At 42.7% G+C, this 16,762-nt stretch overlaps 1 protein-coding gene across 5 annotated transcripts in view; it reads left to right on the top strand.

Moving 5' to 3' along the window:
* The window catches only part of LOC18421358 (putative fucosyltransferase-like protein), a 58,494-nt gene that overhangs the window by 12,722 nt on the left and 29,010 nt on the right, over positions 1-16,762 (top strand). For all 5 annotated transcript variants that reach the window (XM_088863994.1, XM_088863996.1, XM_006826174.4 and 2 more), the window contains 3 exons: positions 6,173-6,414; positions 14,034-14,138; positions 14,927-15,083. In XM_088863994.1, coding sequence (XP_088720120.1) covers positions 6,173-6,414; positions 14,034-14,138; positions 14,927-15,083 — 504 coding nt within the window. The remainder of the gene's footprint in view (positions 1-6,172; positions 6,415-14,033; positions 14,139-14,926; positions 15,084-16,762) is intronic.

Genomic DNA, 16,762 nt, shown 5'->3' with positions numbered 1-16,762 from the left:
ATTCGAAACCCCGCTCCTGCTCCATCAATGAATGTTGGTTGCCCATTTATTGGATGATCAAATCGGTCTTTTAAGAATTGAAATGAAAAGTTTCTTGTTCTTCCTCTTCTTCTTTTGGATGTTTTTTGAAAAATTGTTTTGTTGAATTTAAGGTGCACCATGGAGGTAGCAATAGGCACTAACTTAAATCCTTCCCACACACACAAACAAACTAACTAGCTAAATCAATATATAATTAGTTAAGAATACTATGCATTTGGTTAAAAATCTAGACGTGTTTAAACTCTAGGTTTGCTTGACAAGTTTTTTTGACATGCATGTCTAAATTTTTATGTCTCTAAATTTGGACGCGAGAATTCAAAGTTTAGAAACACATGTTAATGTTGGCATGGAAAACTAGGTTCTTGGTCTTGGCCCTTGGTGGCAGGACCATATTTATTGGGATCACCCAAGGAGGTAGTAGCTCTAGCTCCAGAAGCTCAATCCTGCACTCCTGGATAAGGGATCTTGATTTTTGATGTTTTTTGGCTTAATGGATCTCTCTCCACTAGTGTACGAACAACTAGTGGAGAGACGGGTGAATTTTCAGTTACAATGGATCTACATCAAGGGTTAGCATTGAGCTCATACTTCATTGTCTTAGTTATGGATGACTTAACTAGGCACTTACAAAATGAGGTCCCGTGGTGCATGTTGTTTGCAGATGATATAGTTTTGCTCGATGAGATTCGAAATGACATCAACACAAAGAACTTTGGAGGGATGCTCTACAATCTAAGGGTTTTAAAATCAGCCTGAGTAAGACATAGTGTATGGAATGCAAGTTTAGTAATAATAGGAGTAGAGACAAGGAAGTAGTTAAGATTGATGGCTACGAAATACCAAAAAGAGCGCACTTTCGTTATCTTAGGTCAATATAACTGGAAACTGGAGAAATTGAGGAAGATGTTGCATATAAAATTAGAGCTAGGTGCGTGAAGTGGATATGTGCAACTAAAGTTTTATGTGATCGTCGCATATCAATGAAGCTGACAGGTAAGTTCTATAGGACAGCTATAAGACCAGCTTTACTTTATGGGGCGGAATGTTGGGAGATCACGAAACAACATACCGATAGAATGAGTGTAGTTGAGATGAGGATGTTGAGATAGATAAGTAACAAGACAAGAAGGGATAAAATTCTAAATGAATACATTCGGGAGAATTTAGGTGGGCCACCAATAGGTGATAAGATGAGAGAAAGTATACGTAAGTGGCTGGCCATGTGTGGTGCAGACCTAGTATAACACCCGTTAGGAGGTGCGAGTTAGTTCATGTACAAGGCTAAAAAAGGACAAGGGATATGGACGTTTTATGGCCGCATCCCTTGAGGATGTCAAACGAGTTAGCCGATCTCCTTGGAAAGGACGGGGCCAAAGCTCATGTTGAAGACCAAACTGGGTCTCGCCCCCGTTTTCGATCCGGACCACAGAGGGACCAGGGCGTAGCAGTGCTCGGCCAGCTACTTTTTGTTGCTTTGGATCACAGTGTCTCTGTGTAAAGGGGCAATGCTATAAGCCCATTTTTTGTAATCTCATTGTAAATCTTGTATAATCTCGAGTAGATCTATAAGCCCATTTTGTATAGGGTCGACTGACCTATTTTTTACGGAGAGTCCCGTCATGGAGGGACTCTCGGTTTAAACACTCCATATACAACAACTTTTTATAGCAATACAGTTAACTCTTATAAAAAAAAAAAAGGGCAAGAGGCAGGTCCAAAAGGACATGGTTGAAAGTAGTGAGAAACGATATGGGGACTTATGGCCTTATTGAGGATATGACCCTTAATAAAGCCGAATGGCGGACTAGGATTCGTGTAGCCAACCGCCAAAAGTTGGGAAAAGGTTGACTCTACAAGATTAGGGATTTAGATCCCTCTCATCCAAATTAGAGGTCTATGTGTAAGTAGAATTGAGCCGCCACCAATTTTGGAATCGAGTTTCTTTTACATTGGTACCAAAGGTCACCAACACATTTTGAGATTCATTTATAGTGGAAGCGTGGATAACCAAAATATTTGAGTTGTTGTATTTGTATCACCAGCATTTTTGTCAAATACTAGAGGTTCTTTCATTCCTGATGACTGAAATTTGAATCCTCATTATGGTTTTTCAGTTTCACTTCTCACTTATGAAACAAACTCCAATGATAACAAAAATAAAATTATTTTAAATGCATGATTGTTTGTATGTAATGATACTTTTGGTGAATGCGGAAAAAACATTAAGCATGTTGTTCAACAGATTTTGTTCCCTAGCTAGACTACCCTAGTTAAGTGCCTTTTTAGGGAGCTTCGATACGATGCTAGGCGGACCTCTATCCCATACAGCAGATCATTCAATCTTGGATAAATTTGGATCGCGCTCCCTTCATATTGGGTTCATGATCCCTTTAGCTCATGGTATATGGATTTCGATCCCTATCTGCTTCGATTTGATCCTGCTTTTGATATTGGTAACTCATGGTATATGGATCTTGATCATTTATAGTGGGAGCGTAGATCACCAAAATATTTGAGGTGTTGTATTTGGATCACCAGCATTTTCATCAAATACTAGAGGTTCTTTCATTCCTGATGACTGAAATTTGAATCCTTATTATGGTTTTTCAGTTTCACTTCTCACTTATGAAGCAAACTCTAATGATAATAAAAAATAAAATTGTTTTAAAAACAAGATTGTTTGCATGTAATGACACTTTTGGGTTTTGAATGCAGAAGAAACATTAAGCATATTGTTCAACAGATTTTGTTCGCTAGCTAGAGTACCCTAGTTAAGTGTTGTTTTAGGGTGCTTCGATTCGAAGCTGGGCGGACCTCTATCCCATACAGTAAATCATTCAATCCTGGATAAATTTGGATGGCGCTCCCTTCATATTGGGTTTGTGATCCCTTTAACTCATGGTATATGGATCTCGATCCCTTTAACTCTCGATTCGCGGTTCCTGTCCCGCTTTGGGATTTGATCCCTCTTCTGCTATTGGTAACTATCGGCAGGACCATCCATGGTTGTTGGAAACGCCTGGGAACCAGAATCCTTTTCAGAATCAAAATCGCAACTGGATCGAAGGTTCCTATCTTAGGAATCGTTGTCTGTACAATAGGAATCGCTAGCAACGAGATTCCTAGTTTTAGAGAATCGTGTTTCCACCGAAATAGATCCAAGTTTCATCCACATCTGGAATCGAGATTCCTTCCTCCTTGGAATCGAGATTCCCATCCCCTTGGAATCGACACTCCAGGAGTCAAGATTCCTTTATATGCGGAATAAAGTTCCGACATCTATGGAGTCAAGTTTCTGACATATGTGTCGTGATTCTAACATATTTGGAATCAATTTTTTGAAGTATATGGATAAGAGATCCTTGCCAATTTGAGATCAAGATTTACGATAATATGGACTATGGAATACATTTGACGACCCCTACCAGGAATCGAGATTTCGTTTTTATGGAGAAGGAAGCGACAAGCACATCTTGAGCCTCATCAATATTGGATGTTTCTTATTAGAAGTTTTCCCAAATTTTAACGTATTGTGTTGACTATTGAACTTACGGTCATTATGTACAAAAGACAAGTATTTCTAAATTGTGATTTTGACTTCATTATTATAAAGACAAAATAGGACTATGTCTACGCCATGGTTTTACTTTTAATTATGTGTTTTATTTACCAGTTATATTTTAAATTTAAAGTAAAGGCGATCCAAGGTGGCACAAGTAAAATAATGTTACCTTGTAACCACTAGAAGCATTCGGAGGAAGATTTCTACTCTAATTGACGTGGAATCAAGATTTAAGCCTCGCTGGAATCCAGATTCGATATATTTGAGAATGTTTACCCACAATTAATGGGTTCAAGTTTCTAAAGATGCGTTGGATCGAGATTCCGAAATTAAAGCATCGAGTTTCTTTGGTTCCGATAAATGGTTTCTAAAGATGTGCTGAATCGAGATTCTGAAATTAAGGAATTGAGTTTCCTTGGTTCCAAAAAATGGTATCTAAAGATGTGTCAAAGCGAGATTTTGAAAAAGGAATCGAGTTTCCTTTGTTCCGAAAAACGGCTTCCGTGGAGATTCCTTAACGGAGTCGCGGAATCAGGTTTCAGAATCGGAAACGCGAGGTCGGTGGAGAGATTATGGTAACTATGGGACCACCCTCACAATAGCAATGGAATGGTATCCAATATGCAGGTGTTCCATATGTCGCTGTTCTAGATTCATATTCACATATTTTAAGTGGCTGGAGTGCTTGATGAGAGATTTCTTATGGTGAGGCACAAGGAGGAAGGGGTTGAAGGGTCTTGCAAACTCTGCCTGGCCAGTTGTGAGCACATGTTTAAGCTCAAGATAAGGGTTAGGCTAGGTATTAAGAGAATCAATGACTGCAACTCTGCTCTCCTCTGCCAGTGGTGGTGGGATTTGCAAGTCAAAGTGGGCGTCTGTTGCAGAGACCAGTATAGCCTTGAGGATTTGGGATGGTTGCCGAAGGCCAACATGAGTGGCAGTGAGTTAATTGCTGGGAAGGGCATTGCCTAAATAGTGCATGGGGATTTATCTGCATAACCAGGTTTATATAAAAAGCAGGGGAAAGGATAAGATTTCCCTGGAATTTTGGGTTCGTGAAACGACTTTGAAAATCTAATTCCCAGGCCTGTTCTCTTTAGCAACTAATCAGAGTCCTCAGATTGTGCATTCCTTCAAGGTGCTTGGGAGTATCGTCATACTGTCCTCAAGATTTATGAGAGATCTTTGAAACTCAGGGGCCCCTGATTTGGAGGCCCGTCCTCCTCACAAACAAACAGTATCTCCAGTTCAGGCAGGGATTGACTGGTTGATTCTTCAGGTTGCGTCACTGTTTCCTCTGCGCATATAATGTTTTGAACCCAACTAGCAGCATGCTGGCCTTAGCCCTAGAAACTCTGGTGCATCCTTATCACCCCGAAAATTCAGGCTTTCAAGTGGTTGATGAATTGCCATGAAGGCCCTCACCATTGATCGAATCCAAAGGAGAGGAATCTCCATCCCAATTCTTTGTGTCATACGCAGCAGGTGAGCAAACAACAGACCATTTGTCCCTCCATTGCTCATTTGCGGCTCATATCTGGGGCTTTATCCGTGGCCTAGTCAATTGGGTGCCGGTGTGGCCTGAGAATGTCCAGGTGTAGGTGATCTTATCAGGTTACTTCAATTTGCCTTTCCCTGCTGACAGACTCTTCTTGTGGTGGGCCACCTTGGCTGCCATATGGACAACATGGCTGGAGTGAAACTCTCGAATTTTTGAGAGTAGGGAGAGATATCTGTGGTTTTTTGTCAACAGGATTGCAGCCACTGTTACTTCCTAGTCAAGCAACAGAAAGGAATTTCTTGGGTGGTCATCCTCACATGAACTGGGAACTCATCTTGAAGTCCTGGCCTATGGAGGTTTCTAGATCTGATTGGTGGTCGTTTCAAACCCTCTGGTTGATAAAGCTAAACTATTTTGGTTTCTCTTGGCAACCTTGGCCTGGCTGGGGCTGGGGAGATTTTTGGATCTCATGTGCTTGAACTCCTGTTGACTTTCTCTGGAGTTATCGGTATCTCAAACTCTAACATTGCTGAAGTGATGGCTTTGCTGGAAGGGCTCAACATAAAATCAATTGTTTATCAAAAGGAAACGCATAATTGCACAAGCTTGAAGATACTAGCTTTAGCTCCAAACAATTTGAACACATCTTATCCCTCGTCTTTCCCCATTTGGATGTCATTGCTCACTGGCCATGATTCTGTCTCCTATGTCTGGCATCCAAATGTTAGAGATACCAGATGAAGTAAACTATGTTTACAGGGTTGCTTACCTGCATGATATGGTGCCAGTGTTGGACACGGTTAATCATGTTTGCTATGTTGTTGCACAGTATCAATTGGATATGAATAGATCTTCATCTATTGAAGACATAAAACCGTATTTAGAGTCAGCAAATGTTTGACTTCGCAAAGACTCCCGTGCTTCTTGCTTTCAAGTTCTTTAATGTATTAATGTTGTATACATTTTCATTGTTTGGGATGTTTACTCTGCTTTTCTTAGCAAGAAATTATTTATCTTCAAAAAGTAATGATTGATCAACTGATGGAATATTTCTTTCTTTCTTATAGGAAAGGATACAATGTTGTAATGACTACTAGCCTTTCATCTGATGTTCCTGTTGGCTACTTTTCGTGGGCTGAATATGACATAATGGCACCTGTACAACCAAAGACAGAAAAATCGCCTGCAGCTGCCTTCATATCTAATTGTGGAGCTCGTAACTTCCGTTTGGAGGCTCTTGAACTTCTTGAAAAGATGAATATACAAATAGATTCTTATGGCGGTTGTCATCGGAACCACGATGGCAGAGGTATGTAAAACATGTCTTTATAAAGCCTCTATGCTGACTTGTATTTTTTTACGGTAAAGTATATTTGTTTTGGTATATAATACTAAAAGTCGTATTAATATGGTTTCCACTTTTGCAATTCATTTGAATAAGTATGGCTTGTTATGGTAAGTAAAAGAACAAAGCAGGAATAACCATTAGTGGAGGAACTGATTGCTCCGTCTCAGGGAGCTCCATTCCACTCTTTGCTACGCCTCCTCTCCCAGCTGCACTCTAACGCCCCCCACCCTTATGCTTCCCATCCTGCCCCTCCTCGACCTCTGCCTCCCCTTGCTTCTTCTTCTTTCCGTCCACTCAATGAGAAATATACACATCTCATCCATAACACCAAGCAAACCATTCCCCAGAGCGTTTCCTTTCCACCCCAGCCCTCCAACCTCCAAAACCATCCTAATCCCCATCCCATGCCCCCTCTCTACCCTTCTTACTCTCGCTCGCTTGCCCCTTTCTCCATTCCAGTAGGGGGTAGACACTCTGCTTTTATTGAGAAGGCTATGGATTTAACCCTAGTGGGCCATTTCAAACCCCACAGTGACAAGAATTTTGGCATTGAGAAATGGAGCAAACCATTGGGCCATCCCGGACCTCTCTTGCTGGACACTATCTTCAGGTGATGTCCTCTTTTCTTTCCCCTCGGAAGAGAACCTACTCAGTGCTTTCAACAGTCCAAGCCATGACCTTTGGTTCAGAGGCGCTTTTTTCTCCCTGCAACCATGGAATAAGGAAATGGGCTCTGCTAAGCCATAGAAAATATGCTTGACTGCCTCCCGCATTCCTCTCCAAGCTTGGCATTTCGATACATTTAAGAAGATTGGAGACTCTTGCAGGGCCTTCATCTCAGTTCAGTGGAATTCCTTGGCTTCTCTCCCCCTTCGTTCCATTCAACTCTTGGTTGAAACCCTTATCTCATCCTTAATCCCTAGCTTTTGATAGGTTGAGACCAATGGCCTTTTCTTTCGCATCCCGCTGGCTTGGTCTCCATCGTCCCCTCCATCTACTCACCATATCCTAGACAACGGAGCCTTGCACCATACTCCTAGGGCACGCAATCATCCTGTGGACAGGGAAGGCTGGCCACTTTTTCTCGTAAGCACCAAAGATGGGATAATCGTGGCTGTAGACACAATCGTTGACGGCGTCCCAACCTTCCACCAGCTAATCGTAGGGTTTTCCCAAGGGATCGCCACAACAACAGGGAAGTGGATGCAGCCGTAACTATCATGCCCCTCGGGACAGGTATCGCCCATTCTCGCCTTAGTCATCCTGCCCCTGGCACTTCATCCTTGGCCCATGTGTTAGACCCCTTTGCATCCAATCACATGCTTACGCGTGCCTCTCTTCATGTGACGAACGAGGCCTGCCTTCCCCCACACGCCTTGTCACCACCTTCTTCTTCCCCAAAGGCTGCATGCCTTTCTATTACGGCTGCCACCCAACGCTTGCCTCGACACTCAACGGCTGCCACTCAACCCTTACTGCCTCACTCAATGGCTGGATCCAGCTGTCACACATGCCCCTCATACAATTCCCCTTACGTGACCTTGCCCCATTCATCCCTCGGCACCACCCTACAGGTGTCACCTCAAGGGCTGCCTGACGGTGAAGACGGCATGCCTCCCCACTTCAAACAGTTTGACCCCTCTCTCTTGCCCCTTTCTTCAACCTACCCCTCCTCGGGCCCCCCACCACAGACCCTTTTCCTTGAGCTCTGTCAACCTCCACCCTCCCAGGTTCCCAGCCTTTTGCAGCCGGCTCCCTCTACCTCTCCCATTTCCTCGTCCCCCTCATCTCTCAGCCTCCAACCCTTTCTCCCTTAACCCCTTCCAACCGTCTCCCCTCAGTGCCTCGTCCTTCTTCCTCTCTACCTCCTTACCCCTCTTGATCTATCCCCCTTTACCCCACGCTCCCCCGTATCCCGTCATCTCACATCTCCCTCTCGCCCTCTCCTCCCTCTTCAATCCCTTCACCTCCCAACCTTCCTCCACCCCATCTCAATCTCCAGTGGCTTCTCTTCTCTGGCCCTCCCCTCTGCAGGGACCCCCTTCTACCCTTTTTCAGTGCTTTCGCTTTCGTCCTCTTCCACCTCGGGTAATATTTTGGCGCTACCGAGCTATGACCAGACCTCCTCCTCCTCCTTATTATCCTACCCAGCTGGACCATGCCTTTTCCCCCGTTGTATCGCACCTCCCCCTCCTTTCCTTCCTCCAACCCCTTCGGGCTGGGTATCCTTTCGCATTCCCCATCGTGCCACCCCTCCTCCTCCCTCGATAGAGGATTCTTCGCAACCTCAGTTGACTCCAACTTTGTTGAAGCTCTGGACTTCGCTCAAGGTAACACTAAAGAGGTGCTTCAAGCGATGGGGCTCGAGTTCGATTGGCCTGCGGCTTTAGTAGCTTTTATCAAGGCTGATGCCCAACTCAGGGCTGCAGAGAAAGCCAAAGCAAAAGCCAAAGGTAAGGTTCCAACAACCACTCGCAAAGGACAGTGAGAGCTCACCAATCTTCACATCAGCATCAAATACGGCAAGGGGAAATCCTCTACGCCTCCTCCCATGGCTCCACAGCCTATTAGACGCTCGACGAGGCGAGCCCCTCCCCCTCTGTCTTCATCATGAAGATTTTGATTTGGAATGTTTGGGGCCTGGGCAACCCAATAAGTGAAGTTCAATTTGTGACTTCAATGCCAAATTCTTCCCTTCCCTCCTCAGGTTGGTAGAAACTAAACTTCCCTCTCCCTCCCTTCCCTTTATTCGACAAACATGGGGCTTCATACCCTGCCAATGGGTGTCCCTTGAAGCCCAAGGAGCTTTGGGTGGAATTTGGGTCCTTTGGGATCCAACCATCCACGCCAATGATTCAAAAAGCGGACCCCCCAGCGCCTAGGCGTCCGTCTAAGCGGTCTAGAAGGCCTGGGTGCATCGCTCAGGCCTAGGCAGCCAATCTGGGCGGTAGTCCCTGGGCGGCCACCTAGGTGGTATGGAACCCGCCTAGGCGGGTGCCTAGCGCCTAGGGCCTGTGCCCTACCTAGGCGGGTGCCCCGCCCAGAGGCGGAATTTTTTTTTTTTGTATTGATTTTTTTTTTAAAATATAAAGAGTTAGAAGGATGGTTTTAAGTTAATTTGAAACCTAAAACTTATTGGAGCCCATTTTAGAGAGAGAAAGCCTCCAAAAAACTAGTTTTTAGTGATTTCTTTAGGATCGAAGGGTTTCTCAAAGTTGACAAAAATTGACCAAAACATCACCCATTGATATTAGATTAAATTTTTGATATTTTATAAATCTATTGGGAGTTTTTTAGAAGATTTTGAGTCCTTAGAAGCATCTTTGAGGTGGGAGTTTGAAGATTGAGCAACTAATTTTTATTTTTTATACTATATATCATTTTTTATTCAAATGGGCATCCTTTTTGGATTCGATTGGGCCGCTTAGGTTCTGGACGCCCGCCTGGGCGCCCGCCTAAGCATTGGGGGGCCTGAACCCCCCGGGCCGCCGAGCGCTTTTTGAAACACTGATCCACGCCGTAGTCAATCACCACATAGGGCAATTTTTTGTCGCTGTTACACTTTCTAAAATTACTGATAGCCTCTTGTGGAAGACCACAATGGTGTATGGACCCAACTCGGACTTTGCCAGAAATGCCTTCTAGGGAGAACTTCAACATGTTGTGTCCCTGACCCCATCCATTTAGTACTTGGGAGGTTATTTCAACGAAACTAGATGGTCTTATGAGAGAAACTTCAATGATAGGATTGCCCATGCCATCCAATTCTCGGTTTTTATATACCAAAACCACCTACTTGACATTCCTCCAATCACTTCTCAACCTTATCTAAGCTGGACAGGTTCCTCACCTCCCTTGAATGGGATTGTCTCTTCCCTGAAACCCACTTCTCTGTCCTCCTCAAGCCTGCTTTTGACCACCGTCCCATTTTACTTGACACTCAGGCTGTTCGAGGGGGCCTAAACCTTTTCGATTTGAAAACGCTTGGTTCAAGGAGGCTGACTTCTCAGCTATGGTTCGTTCGAAGTGGGATTCTTTTTCCACCCAAGCTCATGGATGGGTTGGCTTTAGGCTTTAGAAGAAACTTCATCTCTGTAACAATGCTTACTTTCACAAGATTGGCTTTAGGATTTGGGGACCTCAACAATGCTAACTTCCAAAAATCCTAGGGCTGATCATGTTGATTGGAAGATTCTTGATGAAACCCTTCTTCGAATGGGGTTGGAGGCTAGATGGAGAATATGGATCCAAGGCTGCATTTCCATCCCTTTTTCTCCATGCTCATCGTAGGCTCCCGCAAGGGGTACTTTCAGGCCTTAAGAGGCCTACGACAGGGTGATCCTTTGTCGCCCTTCTTCTTTGCCATAGTAGCAAAGGTGTTCAGTGCCTCCATATTGAGGATGTATCGACTCCTTTCTGGCTTCAACATAGGAAGGTCGGGCCCTGTTGTAACCCACCTTCAATACGCAGGCGAATACTCTTATCTTCTGCAATATCTCCCAGCAGCAAGTTGACAGTATTCTCTTCCTCAAATGTTTTGAACTAGCCATTGGCTTCAGAGTCAACGTGGCAAAATCTAAAATGATGGGTGCCATTGACATTCCCTTGGTCCAGAGCCTTGCTGTCCTATGGGGTTGTGTGGTTGATAACCTCCCCTCCACCTATCTTGGGCTTCCCCTTTGCCTCGGCATGCCTAGACTTAACCTATGGAGCCCAATAATTGATAAATTTGAAAGGTGGCTTGCAGCTTCAAAAAAAGGGAGATTCTTATCCTCGGCTGGAAGAGTGATACTCATCAAGGCCACCCTCTCTAGTATTCTTCTTTTCCTGATGTCTCTCTTCCTCATGTTGGCCCCGGTTACGAGATGGAAAAACTCATGAGGGATTTCTTGTGGTCAGGTGAAGTGTGGCCATAAATTCCACCTTATCTCCTGGGTGAAGGTGTGTTTACGTAAGTCCCGTGGTGGTCTTGGCATTCGCAGCCTAAGAACCACCAGCCTGGCTCTTTAGGCAAATGGTGGTGGTGCTATGCCATGCAACCTAATCACCCGTGGAGAGTGGTAATCTCCTGTAAATACTGCTGTCAAGACCACGAGTGGCTGCCCTCTATCAGATCTACAGGCAACATTTCTGGATTTTAAATTGCTGTCCAACACTACCGAAGCTTATTCTTGCAAGGATCTGGTACCGTCCAAGGTTGAGCAAAACTCTCTCTTTTTGGCATGATTTAGGTTGGTGGCAGCCCTCTTAAAGAATTATTCCCCTCTCTCTTTCGGCTTGCCCTTAACCCCAATTCAACTGTGGCTGACTGCTTTGCTCGCTATGGGGACAGTAGAACTTGGAACCCCAATTTCAGAAGAGCCCTCAGCAATCTAGAGATTGGACACTTTTCGTATCTCTCAGCCCTCTTACACTTGTTTTTTCTTCCTCCTTCCCTTGTATCGGGAAGACAAGATCATCTGTTCCCTTGCCACTTTGGGGATCTTCTCAGTAGCTTCATTCTACCTAGCCATTACCATGACCTCTTCTACAATCAATGCTTGCCCACCCCCCCCATAACTGCCAAAGCCTGGTTCCCCTCCATTCCCCCAAAGATCCAAGTATTCATTAGGATCATCCTTCATGAAAGGGCCTTAACCCTCGACTAACTTCAGAGGAGAGGCCTATCTTTTCCAAACTGATGTGTCATGTGCCTCTCAGCTAAGGAGTCTAACTCCCATCTTCTCAGCCACTGTGATGTAGCTGCAGCCCTTTGGACTGATGTGCTCAACCTCTTCAAGTGGCATTGGGTCACCCTGCATTCCATCCCTCAGCTCTTCTCCATTTACCTGGGTACTCCTTAGAGCATTTGTGGTTAATTCCTTTGGAGAGTCTCCATTGCTGCTATTTTGTGGACTATCTGGCTAGAAAGAAATAGCAGAATCTTTAGGGGGGAAGTTGCTTCGATCCCCTCCTTAATTGACAAATATTGTTCTTTAGTCTCATTCTGGGCCATAAACCACAAACTCCTAAAAAATTACTCCTTTGCAGACCTGTTTCACAACTGTCATGAACTTCTATTTCTGAGAACTCCTAGGATCTCTCTCTACTCTTGTGGAGACTATCGTGCGTTCGGCAAACCTAACTTAATGTTAATGGTTGCTCTCTTGGCAACCTGGGCCCCTCTGGGATTGGGGGCATTTTCTGAAATTCTGAGGGCTCCAACCTCCTTTCTTTCTCCCTGCCTGTTGGAGTTATGGATTCCACTACTGCAGAGGCCAAGGCCTTACTCGAAGGGCTCCGAACACAGAAGTGATAGTTGAAGGTGACTCTAACAACATGATCACTTGGGCCTTTGGGGCAGCTTTATGGCCCTGGAGACTAGATCACATCTTCGACGTAATCTCTCAGATTTCAAGCACATTGAGGGTTATCTGGAACCATGTTTTTAGAGAAGCCAGTGAGGCAGCGGATGCTCTAGCTAGGGAAGGAGCGGATCTAAATTCTAACATGGGATCTGCGGGCATTTTTTAAGCTTTCTTTTCTCACCCTCCACCTTTTTCCATCCTCTTGCGAATCTGATGTAGAGCATTGTTTGACCCTTAGTGGTTTTTGTATAGGGCACCCAAATCCTGTGTTGCCTATATTTTGTTGTGGTCGGATTACAAGAAATGTTTCTCTGATGTAAATAATTGAAATTTATGGTCTTTGTTTGCCTCTTAAAACTTTTGAATTATGGTTTATTAATGGTAGTTTAGAAGGCTTTGACTTCTGTTAATGTTTATCTATATTTTCAAAAGGGGAATATTTCTATGTGACCCCAACAACATATAAGTTATATGTGACCTCACTTTTTAGCCGTTTGATCTGAATTGATGGTTACGATTGTTCACACCACAATGTCATGCCAAACACTGTTTTATTTTTGTTTTTTTTCTTCAGAACATTTTTGGATGAAATTTTGGGCGTCCCATCATAAAATTAGGGTGAACCTAGAAAAAAAAAAAAAAAACAAGTATTTTCTGTAAAAATAAATAACCAAAATTCCCCTGCAATTTTCAGGGATATTCTGATAATTTTTCATCACCGGAAATGTTTTTTTATTATTTTTATCATGAGCAACCGTGTCAGATCTATGCATGCCCCAAATTTTGCTTCAAAATTATTTGTAGAAAAAAATAAATAATAAAAAACTATGAGCCGTTCGATCAAGATCCAACGGTCAAGCTCCAACTTATGACATTGTGACTCAAGCCATCTCAGCCATCTATTTTGATCTGATGGCTGAGATCAGGGGTCACATATAAAGCTTTCCCTTTTCAAAATGATGTCTTTTTCTTCTCACTCAAGCTAGAGATATAATGTCTGGCATTGTGGCAGATAATAGTATGATTGAATTGTTTCTGTTCCTTGCATGTTAAAGTTAAATAGATTGTCTTCGGTTCTTGCATGATTCTTTATTAATGGAAAAATATTTAAATAAATAAAAAAATACAATGGAAAGTGTTAACGAAAAAGCACTTGGTTTCCATGGAAGTCCCTCTAGTGGTTGTTGCATGCTTCACAACTAACATAATGAACTTTCTTTGATTATAAAACAGTGGACAAGGTGAAAGCTTTGAAGCGCTACAAGTTCAGTTTGGCTTTTGAAAATTCTAATGAAGAAGATTATGTTACAGAGAAATTCTTTCAGTCACTCGTTGCAGGTATGCTAATTTCATTGTCTTATTTGCACATTTGATTTATGCAGATTTGTCTGTGTATGTCTAAAATGCCCTTCGCTCGTGGAAACTTAAATGGATTTTACTTCCTAATATTCTGGGAAATGCTTCCAATTGAAAATGATCAAAACCTGCTTCAGGTTTGGTGGTTGCTTTGCATAGAGAGAGAGAGAGAGAGAGAGAGAGAGAGAGAGAGAGAGAGAGAGGTTGCATACATATGTATATACGTGCATGCATGTCTGTATACATATTAGTTTGCATATGCATGTGTAACAATAAATGCATGTTTATTTGCATGCGTGCATATATGTATGTTTTGTGTTTAAGGAAAGAGATGCATGGTCCAACTACCTATTTCCAAAATTCAAGAAATGGGTCATCCCCTCTTCATGGTTGAACCTGTGAGGAGGATGATCACCACTGTTCAACCAGCAGACCCAATCACCGATGACTCTTCCTCTTGACAGTGGACATCCTGACACCTGATCAAAGAGTGGAAAGGGTGCTCTAAATTTTTCTTAATACGTGTACCTTATGTCCTGCCACATTACGGACTCGAGATTCATATTTTGGGGTTGTAACAAAAATAATTAAAATAATGAAATGCAATATCTTTCAAAAGTTTGAATGCCATTGTTATCTTTGACATGTCCCAAGAGCATATTAGTAATTCGATTTGAATGAAAGGGGCATGCTTGTGTTCCTTTAACTATGCATTAAATTATCTCATGTCCAGATGAGATAATTATTATTTTTTGTGTGGATCTCTACAGGCACCATCCCTGTGGTTGTCGGTGCTCCAAATATCCAAGATTTTGCTCCTGCACCAGGTTCTATTTTGCATATCAAAGAGGTAGATGATGTGCCGTCAGTTGCAAAAAACATTACGTACCTCGCATCAAATCCTGTTGCATTTAATAACTCCCTCAGGTATGGTAAAATTCCTCTCAGTACAATTACTACTATTAATCTTTGTGGCTGTCATAATGCAGTTTCGAACTTTGCTCTTAAATACATTGGACGTTGTGCTTACTATCGAGAACATCCTTCCATTCAGGGTCTGCAAAGGCTTGAATGGAGAATGGAGTTTCCTTGTTCGTTACATTAGTTATTGTAGTGACTATTTTGGGTCTCATGCCTATTATGGAATCTGTGTGGTGATTAGTATGGGTCTCACGCCTACTAAGGAAACTTGCAGTAACTATTATGGATCTCATGCCGATTATGGAAATCTCCATATGGTGACAAGGCACATTGACCAACATTCCATGCACTTTTCGAAATCTAATCTGTACCAAATTTTTATAATGTCCCACTGTATCCACTATTTCCAGCAATCCTAGAATCATATTTTCTTTCTTCTTGGGTTGAAGTTGTGGTGTATCAGCAACCTCGTATTTTTAGCAAGATCATCTCGCTTTTTAACCAATAAGTAAGTTCATCAAAATTCTTTTCCACTATGTTCAAGAACATGGAAATGGCCGACCGGGTGATAGAGGTGCCCAACGACCTAGGCGGCCGCCTAAAGCACAGGTAGGCCACTGTATAGGGGATTGGGTTTTTTTTTTTCTTTTTTTTTTGGGAGGGTGGATGGTGGTGTTGTTGAAAGTGGGGGTGTGGGGTTTTCAATTATGGATCTAATTGCTTATGAACTAAAATTTACATATGTAAAAAATAGAACTGTAAAATTGTCCAAATTTTGACATCCATTAGCTATTTAAGCAAAATACAAAGTCACATAACATAAATGTATATCCATAAGCATTTCAATATTACTTCAAACTTGAAAGTTTAGAAGTTCAACTTCAACACATTCCACTAACCTAAAAAATTTCAACACATTGTAGAATTCCGAAATCCAAAGTTCCAGCATACACATGTACAAAGAAATAAATGTTCATGGACTTAAAATTACCTAAAAAAAATGACATTATACAATACTCATAAAAAAAATCAAAACCTAAACATAATCATTTAAATCTACTAACCTTTTCAAACCTAATCGAAATAGGCTTTAATCTCTTACTTTCAAATGCCAAAACCTCTCTTTTGCAACCTCTTTGGTCAACAAAAACACCCGTATCAAATTCCTTTCAATTTCTCATGAAATCGATTTAAAAAAAAATATCAATTCAAGGTAAAAAAATATTTTTTGGGAGGAAAATCTCTCTCACTAGGGTTTGGATGGCCAAAGTAACCCCCACAATCTATTGCCCCCGCCCCTCTTCTTTTAAGGGGGGAAATAATTAAAATCCCTTTTGGGCGAGGACATTTTCAGCTCGCCAAAAGGAACCAGGGCGGGCGCTCGGGCAGTAGGAGCTGGGCACCCGCCCAGGCCTACTGCCATTGCCCAGAGTCGTATAGCCCCAAGACAGGGTGGTGAGGCCTCCCAAATGCCCAGGTGGCTCGGCTGGTGATTTTTTGAACATTGTTTCCAGAAAAACCAAAGGCCTTATTTTCTTTATATTTTTTTTCCCGATACAAAAGTCACACCAATATATCTGATATCCTTCGTTCTCAAACAAATTAGGAAAATATATTCCATACCCTTCTCACATAAACAAACCAGAAAAAGTTGATCCTTACATGCTTTGAGATTGGGGATCTAG

This window comes from Amborella trichopoda, chromosome 4 (genome assembly GCF_054954075.1).
Source record: "Amborella trichopoda isolate Santa Cruz 75 chromosome 4, AtrichopodaSantaCruz75HAP2 v2.0, whole genome shotgun sequence".
NCBI lineage: Eukaryota > Viridiplantae > Streptophyta > Magnoliopsida > Amborellales > Amborellaceae > Amborella > Amborella trichopoda.
The sequence above is the reverse complement of the archived record's forward strand: the minus strand, read 5'-3'. Positions and strand labels throughout refer to the sequence as shown.